The 13,742-nt window shown below is 35.2% G+C and overlaps 1 protein-coding gene across 2 annotated transcripts in view; it reads right to left on the reverse strand.

Annotated features, from left to right (window-relative positions):
• Positions 1 to 5,736, reverse strand: part of LOC139695319 (FAM172 family protein homolog CG10038) — a 51,723-nt gene extending 45,987 nt beyond the window's left edge. Inside the window, exons 1-2 of one of the 2 annotated variants that reach the window (XM_071594025.1) lie at positions 5,505 to 5,736; positions 1,230 to 1,301 (exon numbers count right to left, since the gene is read on the reverse strand). In XM_071594025.1, the coding sequence (XP_071450126.1) occupies positions 1,230 to 1,301; positions 5,505 to 5,616 (184 nt within the window). In that variant the 5' untranslated portion in view covers positions 5,617 to 5,736. Of the gene's footprint in view, positions 1 to 1,229; positions 1,302 to 1,402; positions 1,472 to 5,504 lie in introns of those variants that run through there. The other variant, XM_071594026.1, reaches the window with a different exon arrangement.
• Between the last annotated feature and the right edge of the window lie 8,006 nt (positions 5,737 to 13,742).

The raw sequence follows: 13,742 nt of genomic DNA on the forward strand, positions 1-13,742 counted from the left end.
GGAAGTCCTTTTCCTTGTGTGCATATTACACAAATAAAACTACTCATGGAGATTATCTTGCAGTTTCTTTAAAATTTTTAAAATTGTAGAGACATAGGGAAACTTGTAATTATTAAGCTTAAAACTTAATGAAAAAACACGGTTTAGTTCACTTGTAAAGAGAATATGAAAACAAAGATCACAAGTAACAAAGATGATATATTCCTCCATGTGAATTAACAAAAACATGTAATTAAAGAGTCAATGAGGACTGAGGAAGCTTGGATTATAAGCTAATTCAAAGAAATCAACAAAACGGGTGCGGATTGGGAGACAAATGGAGAATAGGTGCTAAGAAACTAAAATATGAAATTCTATGCCAGAAGGGATGTAACGGCAAATATCATGCTTGAAATGATAGAGCAAGCAGATGGAAGGAAACAATACAGATTAAAACCAAGGGCTAAAACATAGTGCCGAGAGTTTATTAAGACCTAAATGCATTGTCATTGCATCTGACAATACGCTGATGATAGTACAGATAGAAATCAATTCTTTCACCTACCTACGAATCAGCATTTTTCTAACTTTCTTTTAATGTTTAACATGTTAAACTGTTAAAAATTATAATACTGTATATGAAAAAAAACAAAAACTCAAATAGTTAAACGTGTTTTCCAATCTTTTAAGCATTTCTAAGATGGAATGGATAGGAAAAGTTTTATCGTTTTATCACAAAATAGTAAGATCTAAGTAGAAATAAAAAATAATGAGGCCCCTACTATTCTATATAACAGAGAGTTTAATAACAAGGACATGCATGCGTTGGTGTTGAAAGAGAAAGTCACATATTCATGTGGATTCAATTTATGGTACAGAGGAAAAGACCAATGAAAAATCAATTTGTACAATAAAATTATAAAAGCATGGAGCTTATGGAAACACTTAAGATCAAATCAGCAGGTGAGAAATAAATATCAAACATTATAAATACAAAAATAGAACAAAAGAGCTCTAAATGGTCACATTTTTACTGCGGGGACAAACTTGGAACTCAATTGTCCAAATATCCCGAAGAGAATTATTAACGCACATGGAAAAGACAGGAGACTTTTAAATTAAGTAATGGCAGGGTTATCCAGTTGGAAAACCTTATATACTTCTCCCAGTGTAATATAATCAACCAAAACAATATTAGTTCATGCTCTCATGTCCACTTAGCATTAAAGAAAATGACTCAGTTATTATACCTTCATTGAATCCGTAGCCGAACCCTTTCAAATCATGGGGAAATTTATTGCCGGGTGTACCTGTTGCCATTCCTGTGCAAAGTGAAGCAAAAAGATAATAAATGGAGATATCCTGAATAAATTTAACAATTTTGGCACGAAACACAGTTGCTTTAATAACGTCTCCCATTTACTAATGCTTGGGGTAGAAAAATTCACTTTCCACCAATAACTGAAGCAAATCAGAATTCGCCTTCTTTCAAAGTAAAAAACAATCAGGTTGAAACAACTGACATTCTCATAGCGTACTCATTTCAAATTTTTCCGCCAACTAAAAAAGCAAATGCGCGCATTTCAAATTTTCATCAATCGAATGCGCGAGGTACTTCTGCGCAATAAAAATAATTTTTCATCAATACATTATTCATGAAATCACATGACATTACCGCTGGTGTAAACGAATGGAATCTAAAAGAGGTATGCCATATTTAATGTACCGAAGAAAGTAGAGGAAAGTGAAAGAGTAAAGAGAAGTGAAGATCAGTGTGGATTATGAGACGCTATACTTAGCCGAAGAATGATCGTTGACAAGAGTATATAAAAAATTAACAAACCTCAACCGAATGGTATAATAGGAGAAAACGTTTGACAAAGAAAACAATAATACTCAATAAGTAAGTGGAACTAACTATAATGACAAAAAAATGATACACCCTCTACATAAAGATTAACTAAATTTAATGAATAAGGATAGGGGGATGGTCGTTATCACCAAGGAACTTTAATGTGCAAATCGGGAGTCAAATTTAAGTTCAAGACCAATATAAAAGGCAGTGCACTACACGGAGTTAGAATGAGATTGTCACAATGTATGGACAACATCCAGGTAGATATAGGTAGCTATATCAGGTAGAGAAGAAAGAAGATCCAACATTGGCACTAGCCAGCATGAAGAAGGGGGTGAACAAGTTCAAATTTAGCGTCAATTAAAAGTATCAGCCAGAAGTAAAAAATGTGGATGATAAATTTCTAGTAAGGCTTGAGGAAGACGCTAGAATGTTACAGGGTTTTGCTATTTTCGCAGTGTCATAAAAGGAGCCATAGATATAGTAAGCAGAATAGCGGAGAGAACTCTCCATAAAAGATACCATCAATGCACTTACTACAGCAAACAACCAATGGGTCGCGGTTTTAGGGCAGGGTAGAATTAAACTAATGTCATGCAAACAGTGGAACAAGTGAATCCTGTCATCAGTCGTGAGCTAGAAATAAAATAACTAGAAAAAAAGAGACAATCAAAATGCTAAGTATTCCTCACCGACAATTTAGCGTCATTCGACTGAAGACAATTTTTCTGTTAGAGCTGCACTGAATTTAAATAGTTAAAGGAAGGTAATTGTAGGGTATGTCGCTACAGTAATCTTAGTTTAAATAAGTTTAATATCCGTTAAAAATCCTATTCCCATTACATAATCAGAATAAAATAATATATGGAATACAGGGCTACAATACTCAATTAATTATAATAGATAAATCGCATCAAAGTCAGTGTATTTTAACTTAATGATTAAAAATCATATCCTCGCGTAGCTCTTTCGATGCAGCTACAAGGTAAAGAGTGAATGTACATAAGAAAAAGTTAAGGAGTCAATTATACTTGTGCATTTCCCGATCTGCTGCGTCATCTTAGTCTACAAGTTTACATAACCTTTTAGTCAGATAAACGCTAAACATTCTCAATAGTTCTATATAAAAATTACAATTAACTGGAGTCGCAAATAACAGGGAACTTCAGTTTGTGCAGGCTCATCCCCCGGTGAAAATATATTGGATTATAATTTTCTGTGAAATGCAGTATTCATATGTATGTATAAGTATTATATTTTACCCAGATTTCACCAGATATTATTATTTGTATTCGATTTTTGAAGTGCACGCCTAACCCCTCATCAAAGTAAGTCGTTCGGCAAAGGAGCGTCATTTTCTGTCAAACTAAAATCGTATTCGTGTTTGATGTTTTTGAAGTTTGAGAGGATTGGCATGAGTATTCGCGTGAAACGGCATTGGAGATGACACTGAAATCATCCTCGTCACTCTGACTTGGTCTTGAATGTTGAAAATCAACGGTTCTCTCGGATCTTCGAGAAGTCGGACATTGAAGTTCGGGGAGCCTTTGACCCTGCCCACCCCTCCAATTGCTCTTCTCGTATAAATAATCTACACTGGAAGCGATTTATAAAATACTCATGTAAGGCAGCGTCGGATTTAGAGGAGACGGAACAGTGCTCGCCTAATGTACGCCAAAGCAATGTTTTGAATGATTATTTGACTTGACCGAGTGAGCAAAGCACGATTTGATCGACGACTAAAATTGAAAAATGACATTTTTATATCAATAGTAAAATTATTTTCGTGGAACTCCGCACCACATTAGCCAGAGAAGAGGATCGCCGAAGTAACTTTTGCTTAGTAACTTCCAATTACTGTTTCTTCTCATGTAAAATATTCCTCCGACAAGAGGACGGAACTTGCCGACGTCACCAGAAGGAACGAATTACTCTTATCTGGCTAGAGCCAGTTTTGAACAAAGCTTTTTAGGAAAGAAGGTGATTAGCTTCAACTGGCCATTCAATGTTGCTTTATTCCTAGCGCCAAAAATCTTTCATCTTGCTCTGTGCAAGGAGTTTACTAATATACTAGGATGTGAGACGTGTATAAAGGGGCAGTAGAGAAGATAATCGATTAGAAGCAAAGGATGAGTGGAGGTGGAGGAAAATGACGCTTATAAAATCGGAATTTATTAATAGATAGGAAGAACTTGGTACCTACATCGAAGCGTGGGCATTCACTTCAATCGAATGAAGGGAGATCCTGTGATGGGCAAGACAAAAGTGGGTCCATAGAGGTTCGATCAGAACTGAAGGGGAGAATCATCAAGAGGAAGAATTGCGGTGGAAGGATAAACAACGAGTCGCGGGTAATGGAACACATCGGCGCAAGGAACCATGAAGGAACAAAAGGATTGCCAGAGAACGAGATGACTTGGAGTCTATTCTTAGGAATAATTATCCATGATCATGTCCGGACAGGTTGAACCAAATATTAATCTCCGCCGCTAGCGTTTTGTTACCTACTAGCTCCTCAAAGTTGAAACTTACTGCTCGGCGCTCAAGGAAGGTTCTGACGATACTCGAGGTAACACAGTAAATCCTTTCCGTGGAGACCAAGACGACCTGCACCGAAATCTTTCTGCACGAGAAAATCAGGAAATATATAAAAATGGAAGTCACTTCAAGCTTCCGTCGGGGAAGGTCTCATTAGCGAGGGGACTCCCCTTGATGATAATACACGAAGAATAAGCCCGGAAAGTGAACACGTTCCTTGAGCTACGGTGAAATATCTTATCAAATTTCGTTCAGTCTGAATATCCCGCAGAAAGAAAATCAGTTGACGACCGAAATGTGAGACATCAGTGTTTCCCTCATGACTCAACAACAAATTAGCTATATTCTGGATTTTACGGTATAGCTATATCCTATATATCACGACAAGGTCTTTTCAAATTTATGACTGACACAGTTGAAACGGTAGTAAAAGAGACACCCAGAGACCTATGGCCTTGGCTTTGGCTCATTTTAGATGTAACGGTGATTATTAGTTAATCTACCGGTTAAGGCAGGTTTTGGATGGACAAAACTACCAAATAAATATTTTATTTTCCTAAATAACAAAACCCAACATTCTACTCCACATCAGTCTCCTCTTCATCTCTGAAAACTTCCTACATCCTTTCATTCCGTCCAACATCCTTATCCTATTCCTGTCTCTTACTCCTGACTCATATCATATATTGACCATCATATCAGTCTTAAACATCCCACTCCTGATCAATATGATTTTTATCAAATTTTTCTGCCTCATTATTTCTCCCAACGATCGCCTATACTCCCCCAACATTTCTAGTACTTCCTCATTTGTTTTATCGGGGTAATTATTATAAAATTAAAAACCTTCTCCCAGAGGTCTTCCAAGTATGCAACAAAAAGTTTGAAAGGCCTCGTTACAGTCATCCATCATTAAAAAGAATTGGAAGGAAACAAACAAATAATCGAGATGTTATTTTACCCTGGAATTTGGGAAGTTATACTAACTGTGTGTAATATTTCGATCGTAAAAATATGCAGTAAGTGTGATTTGCAAGACACAAGAAAGAGTAGTTTTATTTTAAAAAATTGATATCTTCAATCACAAGCATCAATAAGGACATTAATGTACGTTGAAATAAATTATACTCACGCCGGACTGAAATAAATTCTTGGAAAAGAAGAGGAGTACAACTGGAATTTAAGTTGCGAAATTCTAGAAGGTGAAACCTAAACCTCAATAAACTTCTCTGTAATACAGCCATCGATATACAAAGCCAAATTCGTCACTCCGTTCCGACTAGCCGAAAATCCGCGGCATTATTAATTCCAAATAATAACAAATTGTAAAATTCTTAACTCAAAATTTAATCCTACTTTACGACTATATGACGTTATCCCGATTCCATTACACAATGCTGCCTAAGTACAGGCGAACAATGCTGCCATCCACATCAATTTAAAACTGGGGAATAATGGCGTCATTTAAATCATAATATTGTTCTGTGTAATTAATTATTGGGGAAAAATGATCCAAATTATTTAAAAATGCTACTTCAATATTATTCGATATTACTATATGTTTTCTTTCTAATCTAATAAAAATTATGATCCATATATGTACGTGAAATCCTTACATGAACAAAAATGGAACTGTCGTGTTTATTTTGTTAACTTAAATTTGACTTAAAAATAAAATACAGCCACCCACCTAGGTAATCCCACGCGGAAAGAACTTGCTTTTAAAAGTTTCAGCAAGTAGTCCAGTTGGTCTGCTGACCAGGGGGCCAAGGTTCAATTCAAGTTTCACCCAAGTTTGGTAATTTTTCAAGGACCAGATCATCCTGGGAAACTATAGACGATATAGGGAATTGAACTGGGTCCTAATGTGGGAAATCTGCATGCCGTTGGCCTCATTATTGGCTCAACCACTCCCTCTTCTCTCAATACCTCCCCTCTCACAAGCTAACCTTGGCTTGACAACTGTGGTTATTCCTAATATGTAGCATGCAATTGAATCTCAGTTTTATTTTAACTTATATCGTTACAAGTATTATTTTTATATAGAATATGCCATCCTATGATGTTAATTAATACCTACATAAAAGTAAAATTGCACATTGTTCAATCTATTTGATTGAGTTGCAAGAGTTATGTTCACATGACAAAGAATTTTCGTTTGAAAAATTATTTTGAAATTTTTGTGTGGGAGAAATTGAACTTCCTTTTCTAGTAGTAATGAAGTATATGATTACTAAACTTCTGTTTCATTAACTATAATAAAAAAGTAATTGAATGAGGCACTAGAATATAAAGTTAATCTTTGACTGATTTTTACAGTAATCACTTTTTGGTGATTACTAATATTTTACTAAAATTTTGACATCTTGTGATCAAATGAAATTTATTTCAATCAACAAACGGCATTCCATTTAAAATCGAAATGCAAATAATTTTGTCCCACAATAAATATTACACAAATTGATATAGTTCACAAAAGTGCACAATGTATTCATAATAATAATAATTAATTCAACATATAAAAGCAACCTCAAAATAATTTAGAAGACTTAATAAGCCTCTTATGGAAATCTCTATGTTAATATGAATATCTACTGGATACTTTCAGCAATTGATTGTGGAGTTTCATTAATCTCATAAAAGGAAAGAAACTCTTGGGTAGAATATTCACATAAATATTTTAATTGATCGACCCAGGTTTAGGTTCATTACAGCCAATTGTAAGACAAGGAAATAATTCTTCACTAGCAATACTGATGCAAGTTAAAGGCAAGGGAGAACCAGCAGAGAAATTGACCAATATATATTTGGGGCGGGAGAGGTTAGGACTCCTGGAAACAAATAAAATGTGTAATTAGTCAAAACCTTGGTCTGTTAATAAATCGATTTTGTGCTGTCTTGATAAAAGTCAGCTACCTATCTTAATCTTGCAATTTCAGAATATGTCAAATATTGTTAAAAAAATATCTCATATTTTAAAGTAAAATAACCTGAAATAGATATAAAAGAAAATTATACAAACTTTTTATGAATGATATTCTGCCTCTTGTAAGACACCACAATTATCAATGCTAACCCACTGAATATATATACCCAGAATTATTTTCATGTACAACATGAAATTACTCAAGCAGTAAATATTGATTTTTAATTAATAACAGTGATGGTAGCACAACAAGTGCTTCAGGAAAGGTATTGAGATGGAAGAAGTGAGTGCGAAAGTAAATACTTTCAGGAGAAAACAAAATGGGCCAAAACCCTCATAATGACCGACTTGGAATGTTAAGACAATGTTGAGAAAGGGAAACTTGATAACAAAAAAAAAGGAAATAGAGAAAGGAAGGATAGATGAATTAAGTTTGTGTGAGATCAGATTGAGAGGGAGTGGCAATAATTAAAAAACAATAGCTTCAGATTAATTATGAAAGGGAGGGAGTATATTCTACACTAGGTAGCCAAAATACTGAGTATGAAATTGGAGAGGAGGGTATTGAACATATAGCCAATGAGTAATAAAACTCTGCTAGTAGAAATTAAAGCAGAAACAATCAATCTAGGGAAAATCCAGGAATACAAACCAAAACGTTATCGCCAGAGGAAAAAATACAATGTTTAAGTGATCAACTAGATAAAAAAAAATATGAATGTGTAGGATAAGTAACGCCAAATAATGATGGGGATTGGAATGCATAGTTAGGTGAAACAATAAATGGGAGGATGACAGTCCAGTTCAATTTAGGATTAAGGAATGGTCATATGGTATAAGTGACTGAAGTTAACAGGTAAAGGGTTGCATAATGACAAGCATGTGGTGCCATCACTGATATTGCCACTCAGGGGCAATACTGGTATATATAGGAACATTTAGGTTACTCTATGGTTAGATAAAATTACAAATTTAGTCAGGTATTTTACTACCTTTGCCGATGAATCTTAAAAATTAATTACACCTAATAGCCAGGAATAATGCTTAATCTTTTTTTTCAATGTCCTTCCAAATTTTGTTAGGATGCCACACTTGCTCTTGCCCCAAAATAGGCTTAATAGTTTACAGTGGGTGATTCAATGAATGCTCAACAATATTTTCTCAAACACAGAGCAGTAGATGCAAATTCTGTTTTCCTTTCAAGTCAATTACAATTTTTTTAATTGTTTTTATTCTTCACAATTCCATCACCATAACATATACATACACTGTCTCCGAGGCACAGGACAACTAAAGTGTTAGGCGCCAACTCACTATGAACACAGAAGAGAGCAATGGTCACAGATAAATCTGCTGAGGAAGATGTATTTTTTCCCATACAAGCACTTCATAGACTATGTATGTGATATGCTCAACATTGACGGCTGCTGAAATTTTGTTGGGATTGATATTTCATTACACTCCATGGGGCTCCAGGTACCCTCAGGCTAGATGCGCTACCTCAAACTGTGTGTCCCGAACAAATACCTATGACTGGAAAAATATGGTGCAACCACATGCCCGGTGAATTTATTAATTTCCCTCTGATGGATAAAGGCTCCCTGTAAGCAAAAAAATGCTGCATTAATATCAAGAGATGGTGGATTACATGGTTTAATGGCAATAATGATTAAATAGTAATTATTGAAAAACATATACTGGCACTTCTGATAACCTAAAGGTCATAGGTTCTGGGATATTGGTTTTCATGTTCACATTGGTGGTTTGGGGTTATCCTAGGACATGTAATAACAACCCATGAGGTGGCAAATCAGGATCCTATTGGCAGACTATCAATTAATCAAATTGATAGATAGCTTTTGAATGGAAACAGGCTAAATGGAGGTCTATGCCTCTCCTAAGGAAAAATAACCTGATTCTCAACACTTCAAAAAATCCTTCGATTTTGCATATTTCATTCCCTCCAAAATGCCTATTCTATTCCTGCCTCTTCCTTGCTTGCTTGATGTCCTCCCCTTAAACAGTCTTCAGCATTCCATTGCTAATCAAAATCCTCCACACCCACTTTCCCTATGGCCTTTGGACATCTCCTGACAATCATGCCTCCTGACTAGCACTTCTTCATTGGTTTTCTTTTCTATCCAGTTCATATTTTCTATCCTTCTCCATACACACATTTCAAAACCCTTCAATCTATGCCTATCATCTTGTTTCAATGACTATGTTCCAACATTGTACAAAATCATGATCATATCAAATAATTCACTAATCTTTTCCTAACACACTTTCATAACCCCTCTCCTCCTAACACTACCCAGTCCAACCCTCTTTCCACCTTTCACAACTGTATAATCTCAGAAATTTACAGATTACAAATCAGTCTCCTATCTCTCCCATCTACTCCTATTTTCAATGATACAGTCATTAGCCCTTCTCAAAATCTATGAAATAGACTAAAGTATCCTGATTGTAATCTATATTCCTCTCTATTAGTTAACTCATTACTGCAATGGCATCATGTGTGCCTCTGCCCTTCCTGTACCCAAATTGATCCATGCCTAAGTCATCATTTGCCCTGCTCTCCATCCTCTCATTGATAATCTTGACAACCACTTTAGCTGCATTCCAAATCAAACTTATTGTTTCACATTCCTCACATATGGTGGTGTTTCCCTTTTTTGGATCAGAACCTGCACTTATCTAACAAGATCTTTCCACCTAATTCCTCCCTCATAAGTACTACAAACAAGCCTATGAAAACTGTTTCTTCCACATTTTCCTAAACCCTGAAGAAGTTCCATGGGGATGTTATCTATCTCCAAGGCCTTACTTGATTTCAACAACCTAAATACCTATTATACCTAATAAAGAAGTATACCTGGTCCTAAGCTATCCCCATCTACAACACATTTTTTACGATTAAGCTTACTGGATTAATATCTTTACCATATGGGCCCTTTATGTATTCTTTCCATCTCTCTTGAATCTTTTCTGGTTCAATTGATATATTTGCTACCTAAAAATGTTGGCTTCATTGAATATATGCTTTATATAATCAATCATTTTAAAAATTTGAAAGATGGCAATGCACATGGTACCTTGAAGAAAAATTCTCAGAAAAATCCATAAATGATTATCAATTTCATGGAGATTAAATGAATTAAACAGTTTCAGGTATAACATAATGGAAATCCTTCATAATAAAAGAAGACTCTTTGCTTCTCTGAATAAAGAATTTTTATTACAACCTAGGTTTCATCTTCTTCAGGTTTTAAGCTGTGACGAAACCTGGGTCGCATTGAAAATATTATACGTGGAAAAGCAGTGTCTTCATTCATCATTTGTTGAGATTATTTCTATGGGAAGGCTGTCAGCACCTACCTGATCAATGACTTGAGAAACCACATCATTCATTTATAAAATCCTAATTTACCAGCATTTAAGGCCCCCGGCAATCAACTTGGCAGGCAATATCCAATCGAGTCCATCCACTCTGCTCTTCTCACTGGTCAGAACAATTTCCCTATTCAGAAGTCTCAGGAAATCGATAATTTCACAACCGCAAACAAAGGGATTGTTTTCCAATAAAATGCTGACATGTCTGTTAAGACCATCCAGTTCATTCTTTGGTGAAACAATTCTCTGCTGAAAATTAAAAAATCTATTATCACCCAATGATGGAAATATTAGAACTCGTGCAAGTTACAGTATATTAACATTCCTACCATGGTAACTGGTATTTCAACTCCCTGTATTAAATTTTCTCGTAGATCTACAGTTAAGTGGTGATCGCAAGGATATGGATGCTCCTGATTCTCTTCAATTATTATAGATGAGAACATTTGGTCTTCATAAGTAAGATATTTGAGCTTATTTTTGCGCAGGTCTAAATACCTCAGGTGGCGAAATTCTTGCCTCCAATCAAGGAATATTGTATCAATATTGTTGTTGGCCAAGATGATTACCTAAGGAAAGAATGAGGTATTATTAATGGACTAAAAACCCTTTCCTTCTCTAGCATTGGAAATAACATGATTTTATCAATGAGAAGCACATGTCTGCCACTAAACACTTCTACAAGAAATACCAAGTACCTTTTCATGGACAACAGTCTCAATATGGAGAATACAATAGATTATTTGGATGACTCAAAGAGCTAAGATCATAGCAGGCAGATATGATAGCTTCTGGAAACACAACCAAGCCATATAGATAGAAGATTTGGAGCCATAAAACACAAAAGTGGCAGTTCAAACAAAGTCAGTTTCTGAGCTTGATGGCTGCAAAGGCAACCCACCCTAATGGGATGGTCATTTAAAGTGATGCTGTCACATTAACATTTCTTATGAGAGCAATAGGAAGCCACTTCCATTATTCATCCCATAAGTATTAAGCACAAACAGTGCTGAATTCAGAAAACTACGAAGCTCAATCTACAGGAGCTGATGAGGTACCGAGTAAGCAGGGGATTATGAGGTCATCAGTACATGAAATCCTTGTAAAGAGTTATATTGAGATAGAAGATATATAAGAGATTAATACAGATATATTAGGGTAATGCAGAGTATGATGCAAAGATAGGGGAATGAGGATTGTTGGAATGATGATTACAAAATATTATTCAGCTGAGGCAAAGAGCACCAGGTGATGAAAACAGCAGATAAAACGTAGGAATTTCTTAAATCAAAGATAAGCAGTGCTGAAAATGAAGAAATGTAAATAATAGAAAGGAAAAGATTAAAGAAGCCACAGGTTACAAAAGATATGAGATAGATGTACAAGAATAGGAAATGGAAAACTTAAACATGGATTTAAAGGAGCGGAATAATAAACATAGGTAAGAAAGTATCAGGGTAAGTGGAGTGGTGGACAGGGTAGCAAAAGAATATGGAGAACTTTCAGAATAATAGAAATGTATTCCCTCTAAAGGAGAGATATGGTAGTGCCTGGAAGTCAGAAAGAAAAATCTGCACCCATTATCAGAGGTATAACAGGAAAAATAAAAATTGAAGCTGAATAGATTGAGGGAAATTGAAAATAACACATAGAAGGGATTGATAAAAATACTTGACATTGATAGAGATTCAAAATTGAACAAAGCTTTCGGGATATATAAAAAATCCCTGCAGAAGTAACTAATGGTATAGAAAAATGTGGGAGGAGTAGTTTGCATGTGCTCACTTGTAGTTATTTATGAGGGTAGAATTTGCCAAGAATACTTTGTTTGATAAACATCATCCCTTCCCACCAAAATGAAAAGCAATGCATTTGATTTCATACCCGATAAGAATCATCAACAGAAGGCTGAAGAAGAAGGCAAATGATTACTAAGAGGAAGAAATTTGGTACCACATCTGTAATAGAGACAGTGATAGAATGCAATAAATAATATAAAAAAGATGTCTTTTAATGTTTCTTTGGATTTTAAGAGGGTATGTGACCAAGTGAACTGAGCCCAATTAATGACTGCATTGCACAAGATAGAATCAAATTGAAGTGATGGCTGACTCATCTGAAATCTGTAATTGAGTCAGGTTCCAAAAGTCAGATGAAGATTCGGGATGGGAAGCAAAAGGCAGGGGGGGGGGGAGGCAGTGTTGTAACTTAATTCCCGTGCTTTTTAACATGCGTGAGGAGGAAATGGTTATGGAAGTATGGGAAAGGTTGGAGATAGGAATAAAAGCATTATGTTGGTAAATGATCAAGCAAATCAGATTTCTGGGTGTCATGCTTTAGTTAGCTAATCAGCCAAGGAATAACAATAAATGCATAAGTATCAGAGTCATGATGATAATAATACATAAGAAATGAAGCAAATGGGATTCTCAAGATATATGCAGGCTAAGATAATCATTGAAGTTGGAGTGCATAGACTAGAGTTATTGGAACAGCTCAACAATTAAGGAAATGTTTTAGATGAAGATTGACAAAGAAGTTAGATATCAAAGGAGTCACAGAAATGTTGGATATACTGAAATGGGAGAGTTTGAAAAATAGAAGAAAAAGGAGTAGGTTAGGCGTAATGTATAGGATTGTTAAATATGATGAAGCATGAGAAGATTTATGGAAAGAGATAGAAAAACCAAACTTCAAGGGAAAAAAACGACCACAGTTTTAAAATAAAAATAAGAACACAAAAAACAAATCAGAAAAAATGTTATTTTTTAATCAGAACTATTGTTGACTGGAATCAGCTGCCTGGAGGTCTGTTTGAACCCTTTCCAACCAATTTTAGGAGTTTTAAGAATAAGTGCAATACAGCCACTGGTTAAAAAATTTCCTTGATCTGTGATTATTATACTATTTTACTTATTAAAATATTGTTTGCATGTGATGTGGATGGCATTTTGTATACGATATGGAAGTTTGTTTGCATGTGATGTGGAAGTGTCGTTATATGTAAGAATATTTTGTCTCCTATCTGTTTTTCTATTGCATGTATGT

Source organism: Hetaerina americana, unplaced genomic scaffold (assembly GCF_022747635.1).
Source record: "Hetaerina americana unplaced genomic scaffold, ioHetAmer1.1.p SCAF_6, whole genome shotgun sequence".
NCBI classification, from domain to species: domain Eukaryota; kingdom Metazoa; phylum Arthropoda; class Insecta; order Odonata; family Calopterygidae; genus Hetaerina; species Hetaerina americana.